This window comes from Vitis riparia, chromosome 1 (genome assembly GCF_004353265.1).
Source record: "Vitis riparia cultivar Riparia Gloire de Montpellier isolate 1030 chromosome 1, EGFV_Vit.rip_1.0, whole genome shotgun sequence".
Lineage (NCBI taxonomy): Eukaryota > Viridiplantae > Streptophyta > Magnoliopsida > Vitales > Vitaceae > Vitis > Vitis riparia.
This window is the reverse complement of record NC_048431.1, coordinates 3,442,444-3,450,375: the sequence shown is the minus strand read 5'-3', so window position 1 is coordinate 3,450,375 and position 7,932 is coordinate 3,442,444. Positions and strand designations below refer to the sequence as shown.

The following is a 7,932-nucleotide window of genomic DNA, read 5'->3' as shown; positions in this document are numbered from 1 at the left end:
ATGAAAGTGGGAAAAGTCTTCGGGGCCGCCGAGACATGAAAATGTATGTGGGAGGAAAAACAACATCGAATGTAAAAATGGGGAAGGTATCTATGGTATCCATCATCTTCCTCGTAGCCACCTTCCCAAACCATATCTGTTCACAAAATAAAACTTCAGACTACTACGATCTGTGCAAGCCCTTCCCATGCGGCAATATCACCCTCAGCTTCCCCTTCTCCCCCACCTCAGAATTCGGTCTTGGTCCACTCGACTGCGGCCTCCCTCGCTACCAAATTGCCTGCGACTCTGGCCCTGCCATCGAGCTCTCTGGTAGACTTTACTCGGTGAAACAGCTCTCCCTCTCAGCAGATTTCAATTCCATCACCGTGGTTGATCACCAGCTCATCACAGATCTGAGGTCCCGCTCATGTGAGTCCCTACGAAACCTTTCCATTTCCACCTTTGATGTTGCTCCTCTCACGCTTCCTTCGTGGGGCGTCAACCTCACGCTCTATCGCTGCCCCTCGGGACTTTCTCTCTCCCAGCAGCAGCAGTTTCTCTCTACACTATTAAATAATTTCTCTTACACCTGCCAAGACGGGGATAAGCTTCATCTTGCGCGGGAGGTTCGTTGGAATGATACTCAATTCGACCCTCCTCGTCTCAGCCCGGTGCTGCCCCCTCCCCCTACTGGTTGTCAGTTTTTTTCGTTGCCGGTATCTCGCACGTTTTTGAATAGCAGCGGTGGGGAGAATGGGATTTTGCTGAACCCGTCTTTCGAAGCAAGCGAACTGATTCCTGTGTTGCGAGAAGGGTTTCCCTTGGAGTGGCCCTCTGTAGGCGTTTGTGAGAGTTGTAAGAGCAAGGGTGGACGCTGTGGATATGATATTAGCTCGAGGGAGGTTGTTTGTTTCTGTAGAACCGGTAGCTGCCAACAAGTCTTGTGAGTTCTTTTCCTTAGGTTTCTAATTAAGTCTATTGACGCTTGATTTGAATATTGGGAAGTTTGAGAGAAAAGTAGGAGGAAAAGGAAAAGTGGGGATGTGGAAAGAGATAAAAAACTGATTCAGAGAACTATAAACTATAACTGTTGTTTGGCCTGACTTCTTATTTAAGAACATTGTCACTTGCTGACCTTGATTACATGGGAACTCATAACTTTTTAGCCATTATCACAACTTCTGACCATGTGGTTGAACTTCTAATCTTCTTAATTTCTCAAGTAGGTTCTCATGATGTTCATTGACATATGCTTTTCCTTCATCTGCAGGCACAAACGGTCCAAATGGAAGCTTATTGTAGGTATGGATTTATTCCCATACAAACATGAAAAGTAAAGATAAATGTTGAACAGGAAACAACACCTAAAGCTGTAATAACAGTTATACTTGGAAAAAAATGAGGCAAACTGAGTATTGGTTAATATCTAATTCTAGTAGAAGCTGTTTGTGGAACTCTTCAACTCTTAGGATCCCTGTTCCAAAATTCATTTTTGTTTAAATGGACGGGCCGGTACCCTGTGAGAAGTGGTTGTTCCGGTCATACCCAGAACCCCTTTTTCATAACAAAATAGGAACCTTGTCAAAATCTTGACAATGTAGTTCTTGGGTGAGACTACTATTTATTTATTTTTTTTTCTCACTTCTCTCCTGATTACCTTCAGACCTGATTCTTGGTTCTTCCATATGCCTCTCTTTGATTAATTTTTGACTGATGTACAGGTGTTGCAAGTGGGAGCTCTGTTATTTTGGTCACTGTAATCTTCTTTCTCATTTTCAAATACAAAAAGGGAACCTCTCCATTCTTCAGGGCATTCGATTTTAGAAAGAACCGAACCACAGAAGATGGAAGAAATGCCCAGCAGTTCATTAAAGAATATCAATCAACCATATTGACCAAGTATTCATACCATGATCTTAAGAAGATGTCCGGTGGCTTCAAAGACAAGTTAGGTGAAGGAGGTTTCGGCAATGTCTACAAGGGCAAAATGCCAGATGGTCGCCTAATTGCCATCAAAATTCTGGAGAGGTCCAACCATGATATGAACCAGAATTTCGTGAATGAAGTAGTCACCATCGGTAGGATCCACCATCTTAATGTCATACGCTTATTGGGTTTCTGTTGGGACGGCGGAAAACAAGCTCTCGTATACGAGTACATGCCCAATGGATCACTAGGGGACTTCCTATCCCAAGAGGGGGCAAGCCTTTCATTACGGTTGGCAAGGCTTCTTGAAATTGCCATAGGAGTTGCACATGGAATAGAATACCTGCACTTTGGTTGTGAGTCACGAATCTTGCATCTTGATATAAAACCTCAAAATGTTTTGCTAGACCAGAATTTGAATCCCAAAATTTCAGATTTTGGATTGGCAAAATTGTACTCTCGAGATCGAAGCGCCATCTCAATGACAAATGCAAGGGGAACCATTGGTTATATAGCTCCGGAGATTTTCATGAGAAATATAGGAAATCCTTCTCACAAATCAGATGTTTATAGCTATGGAATGCTGCTATTAGACATGGTTGGTGGGAAGAAGCATGTGCCACCAGAAATGAGCACCTCAAGTGAAAAGTACTTTCCTGATTGGATTTATGATAAGCTCATGGAAGAGGAGGAGATGGAGCCTATTGATTCAATAGTAGAAGAGGAAGTAGCCATAGCAAAGAAGATGGTTGTGGTGGGTTTATGGTGCATCCAAGTGGATCCTAGAGATCGGCCCTCAATGACGAGAGTAGTGGAAATGTTAAATGGGAGTGTGGAGGCCATTAAAACGCCACCCAAACCCTTCTTCTTTTCTCCTCCTCGTGAAGATTTTGAGCAAGAAATTACTTACTCTAAAAGTGATAGCGATTCCACTTCCCTCGTCATCCAAGAGGACAGATCTCATGTATAATTAGTTGTTGCATATACAGAGGAAATCTAAAGGAGGAAGATGGAGATTCTTACAAATGATATTCATAAAATGATTTTCTTTATTGATCAAGAGTCAATACCATATGTATATCATATATTATGATGTCAACAATTGTGCAACAAGAAGATGGATAAAGTTGCCGAAAAATACAAACCAATGCGAATTTAGTAATATTTATAAGTTTATAACTAAGAGAAAATCAATTTGATATATAATAATAAAAAAAAGTAACATGAGAAATAGAACTTAAATACCAATCTTAATGCTCTGAAATGATTTCAGGCAATTGCTTACTTTTAATATCTTTTGACTCAAAACTTTATTTTGGTTAGTGTGTCTTATTCTTCTTTATATCTATTATATATTTAGAATAGTTTTTAACTAGATACTCCTTGATCTTATTATTTTTTCTTTTAATAACCTAGATTAATTAAAAGGACCTACTTTTTTTTATCTCATTAATTAAAAAAAAAAACCCATTTTTCTATCTCTCCATAGAATCCTTCTGTGATACAAATGTCATATATGCAAGTGCTTTTAGTAATATAGATTGACTTCCTTCATACCTTAGGATCAAGGTAGATATACAATGTCTTTTATTTGAATTTGTTTTTTATTTTTTATTTTTATGATTTGTATCTATTAGAAACTTGACTTTTGAATAAACTTAAATAAAAAAAGCATCCATCATTTTTAATCTTAGATCTATGTTAGTGATCTTTTAAATTCTTACTTTATGTTATGATCGACTCTCTTGTTTATCAAGAATATTAAAATCGCATCATTTAGATGCTTTTAACATTTTCATCTTCAAAACTCATTAGTGTATAAGGGCTTATTCCAAATTCATGAAGTGCATGCCTAATATATCACATTGACTCCAATTCAATTAAAATCCCTTTTGTGGTGTCTTTGTGCTTCTCTTATCTTTAATTTTTTTTTTTCTTTCAAAATCATATTTATATCTAACTTGGTACAAATATTTGCATCATATTTACATTCAACCTTCAATAAACATTTTTTGCAGCATTGACTTTGAACTATTCACTTGACTTATTTTAAGAAATCTCTAACATGACTTTAGATAAATTCTTGAATTTTAGTTTCCTCAAAATTTTCCACCGTTGGTTTGATCTTAATTTGTTGTAAATAAAAATTTTAATACAACTTTGTTACAGAATAAGGATAAAAAAATATATAGATTCTTGTTTTAAGTTTTAACCAATTTATAGATAAGAGAAAATCAAGTTAATAAGGGAAAACGATTTTACCTTTCCTCCTATTTAAAACTTAATTAAATCTTAACCTACACGATAATATAGAAAAAAAACCGATCATTATTTTATGACTTTTCTTTTGGCCTTATTTGATCTAAAGCGAATATCTTTCGCTCAGTCAAATAAAGCTAGTGAAAGATAGATACCAAACACTCTCGACAACGGAAAAGTCTCCTTTGGTTACTTTCCCATTTTTCTTGTTTATGAGGGGGTCTTTTAATGGGTTCTTTTTATTTATTTATCAATTTATGTGGGCACAAATTAATGGAGGTGCAAAAATTTTATTTCAGCTTAATCTTAAATTTTGTTTTTAGTTCGGCGCACTGGCGAGTCCCGACGTTTAGTCTGCCTTGTTTGTCAAACTTGCTGGCTCACGAGTGGAAAAGGATGGAGTATCTGGGCAGGAAGACCTTAAAATGTTGAATTACATCCCAAGAAACTCCAGTCCAATTCCAACAATGGAGATCACATCTCTACCATTCCTCATCTTCTTCATATCCACATTTCTCACACTCATCCATTCACAGAGCGACACTTCCTACTACAATCTCTGCAAGCCCTTCGATTGCGGCAACATCACCTTCAGCTTTCCCTTCTCCCTAGGTGCAGATTTTGGCTTTGGCCCACGCGACTGCGGCCTTCCCGGATACCAAATCTTCTGCGAATCATCTTCCAACCCCCGCCTCATGCTCTCCGATAGATTTTACCAAGTCAAACAACTCTATCTATCACCACACCATGAACAGCAATCGTCAAACTTCATCACCGTGGTGGACCACCCGCTAATCAACGATCTGAGCTCCGGCTCTTGTGTTTCCCTTGGGAACCTCTCCATCCCCACCAATGCTGTTGCACCGCTCAAGCTTCCCTCCTGGGGCGTCGACCTCACATTCTTTCAGTGTTCCACTCGGCTACCTCTTCCCCAGGATTTTCTCGATACACTTGTGAATAATTTCACTTATAATTGTCAAGAGGGGTACGCGCTACACCTTTTGCGGGAGGTTCGTGGGAATGAGAGTCGACTCGACTCGCCTCCACTCAGCCCAGTGCTGATCCCGAGCGGTTGTGGGTTAGTGTCGTTGCCTGTATCTCGTGCTAGCTTGACTAGGTATGGGTTGTTGAATAGCAGCGATGGTGAGAATAGGATGGTGCTGAAGGCGCATATGGAGCTGGAGCAGCTGCTTCACGTGTTGCGTGATGGGTTTCCATTAGAGTGGTCCAGTTTTGGCGTTTGCGAGAGTTGCAAGAACAAGGGTGGACGATGTGGGTATGATAGCATATTGGGGAAAGTAGATTGTTTCTGTGAAGCCGGCCACTGCCAACAACTCCGGTAACAATTCATTTCCTCCCTATTGCTGGTCATATATGGTGGCGGCCGCCTAGCATGGAGTCATGACCAATAATTTTTTCTGAGTATTAGACTTCACTAACACTTCCCTAACTGTCGTGGCGTTCCCAGGTGAACTGCAGTTTGCTTTGCAGAGACTAGATAAAATCCATGGCTACTCTTATTCACTTCAAATCTTTTCTAGTATTTGTACCACCCTAGTCCATTATTAACATTTTGTTTTCAGTTGTTCCATTGATGTGTTAGCCACGTTTCAACTCCATAAAACATAGCCGAATTAAAGGAGTCCCCATTTAGCTAGAGTATAGGCAATGTTTTGAGAATCAAGTTGAAGTATCCTTAATTTCAAGGTAGCAGTTGTTAATTTTCCATCACCAAACCTTAGTCCTCTTCATCTCACAAAAATTGCATTTGTATATTCAACATTGGTTAAACATTACAACAAGATTGCTTATCGCTCATACAGATATATGCATTTGGGAATTAGCTGATATTATTGCTTCTTTCAATGATGTCATTTCTCAACCCTGAGAAATGGTCAACTGGTGGCATTATATCGCAATTTCTTCAGATATGGTTATCATTTCCCTTCTCTCTTGTGAGAATGTTTATTAATATGCCTTTTCCCCTGACCTTGCGTGCAGGCACCAACAATCCCAGCGGAAGCTTATTGTAGGTATGAGCTCATTCTTATACCAACTTGACAAAAATGTTGATCTATATTAATCGGAAAACTGACTCCTATCTAAAGCTATAATAATATCAGTTAGAATTAGATCCTACTTTATTTAGTTTGGAAAAATTATGACAACTTGAGTACTCGTACTCATCAAAAATTGAATTCTAGTGAGCTGCCGTTGTTTGCAGGAATCTTAACAATGTTGTTCTTCATGAAACATTTTTTGCCAATCGGATATCATTCCCATTACTCATCATTTTCAAACTTGATCAAAGGCTGTTTTGGACCTTCTATTATGCATCTATTTCCTCGTGCTTTTCACTGATCTTGATATGTGTAGGTGTTGCGGCTGGGGGCTCTTTCATTGTAGTCGCGGCTGTTGTGCTGTCCATTTTCGAATTCAAGAAGAGAATCAAGAAATCCTATTCAAGAAAGACCCAAACTGTGGGAGGTGGAAGAAATGCAGAGCAGTTCATTAAGGAATATCAATCAGCCGTATTGACCAACTATTCATACAATGACATGAAGAAGATGAGCAGTGGCTTCAAAGATAAGTTAGGCCAAGGAGGGTTTGGCAACGTCTACTTGGGAAAAATGCTGGATGGTCGCCTAATTGCCATCAAGATGCTGGAGAAGTCCAACCATGAAATTAGCCACGATTTTGTTAATGAAGTAGCCAGCATTGGTAGGATTCACCATGTTAACGTCATACGCTTGTTGGGTTTCTGTTGGGACGGCTCAAAACAAGCTCTTATCTATGAGTACATGCCCAGTGGATCACTGGGGGACTTGATGTCCAAAGAGGGTGCGAGACTCTCACTAGGTTTGGCGAGGCTTCTTGAAATCGCCATCGGAGTAGCACATGGTATAGAGTACCTGCACAATGGTTGTGAATCACGAATCTTGCATCTTGATATAAAACCTCAAAATATCCTGCTAGACCACAACTTGAATCCCAAAATTTCAGATTTTGGATTGGCAAAGGTATACTCTCGAGATCGAAGTGCTGTCTCAGTGACCTGCGCAAGGGGAACCATTGGGTATATAGCTCCTGAGATTTTCATGAGAAACGTTGGGAGTCCTTCTCACAAGTCCGATGTTTACAGCTATGGAATGCTCCTATTAGACATGGTTGGTGGGAAGAAGCATGTTGTATCAAAAATGATGGCCTCAAGTGAATCATACTTTCCTGATTGGATTCATGACAAGGTCATGGAAGAGGAGGGGATGGAGGAGCCCATCTTTTCCGTAGCAGAAGAGGAAGTGGGCATAGCAAAGAAGATGATTATGGTGGGTTCATGGTGCATCCAAATGGATCCTAGAGATCGTCCCTCAATGGCAAGAGTAGTGGAAATGCTAAATGGAAGTGCGGAAGCCATTCAAATGCCTCCAAAACCCTTTTTCTCTTCATCTTCTCCTGCCCATTTTGAGCAGGAAATTACCCACTCTGAAAGTGATACAGGTGCCTCACTTCCCTTGTTTGAGAGTTCTCAAAGTCAGGGGTGACGGTCCACATACAGGGGAAGAAAGCGAAGGGAGGTGGAATGACTCAATGCGATCCATATTCATAACTTACACATTTGCATGATGTTATCAATGACGGTCAAGGACAGGGCCATTCATGATTGTAGACGACACTTAAAGACTTAAATAAGAGGGTTTAATAGTGATCAATTGAAGAAGTAACAATTTTTTTGTTTTTTCAGTTGAATTTTTCAAAATTTTTTAG

The 7,932-nt window shown here is 39.7% G+C and overlaps 2 protein-coding genes across 2 annotated transcripts; both read left to right on the top strand.

Moving 5' to 3' along the window:
* The first annotated feature begins 37 nt into the window (after positions 1-37).
* LOC117921734 (LEAF RUST 10 DISEASE-RESISTANCE LOCUS RECEPTOR-LIKE PROTEIN KINASE-like 2.5) lies at positions 38-2,980 on the top strand. The gene is made up of 3 exons (XM_034839699.1): positions 38-925; positions 1,253-1,284; positions 1,704-2,980. Exons 1-3 carry the CDS (start codon positions 42-44, stop codon positions 2,876-2,878), a joined length of 2,091 nt encoding a protein of 696 aa, XP_034695590.1. The 5' UTR covers positions 38-41; the 3' UTR covers positions 2,879-2,980.
* A 1,487-nt stretch (positions 2,981-4,467) lies between these two features.
* Positions 4,468-7,908, top strand: LOC117915120 (rust resistance kinase Lr10-like). Its single transcript, XM_034830698.1, has 3 exons — positions 4,468-5,506; positions 6,169-6,200; positions 6,544-7,908. Exons 1-3 carry the CDS (start codon positions 4,593-4,595, stop codon positions 7,707-7,709), a joined length of 2,112 nt encoding a protein of 703 aa, XP_034686589.1. The 5' UTR covers positions 4,468-4,592; the 3' UTR covers positions 7,710-7,908.
* Positions 7,909-7,932: the final 24 nt, after the last annotated feature.

Bases quoted from the DNA above. Each gene is read 5' to 3' on its own strand.
- LOC117921734 (XM_034839699.1), top strand. From the start codon at position 42: ATGTATGTGGGAGGAAAAACAACATCGAATGTAAAAATGGGGAAGGTA. The intron at 926-1,252 runs GTGAGTTCTTTT...CTTCATCTGCAG, and splicing joins GGTAGCTGCCAACAAGTCTT to GCACAAACGGTCCAAATGGA. The intron at 1,285-1,703 runs GTATGGATTTAT...ACTGATGTACAG, and splicing joins CAAATGGAAGCTTATTGTAG to GTGTTGCAAGTGGGAGCTCT.
- LOC117915120 (XM_034830698.1), top strand. From the start codon at position 4,593: ATGTTGAATTACATCCCAAGAAACTCCAGTCCAATTCCAACAATGGAG. The intron at 5,507-6,168 runs GTAACAATTCAT...CCTTGCGTGCAG, and splicing joins GGCCACTGCCAACAACTCCG to GCACCAACAATCCCAGCGGA. The intron at 6,201-6,543 runs GTATGAGCTCAT...TGATATGTGTAG, and splicing joins CCAGCGGAAGCTTATTGTAG to GTGTTGCGGCTGGGGGCTCT.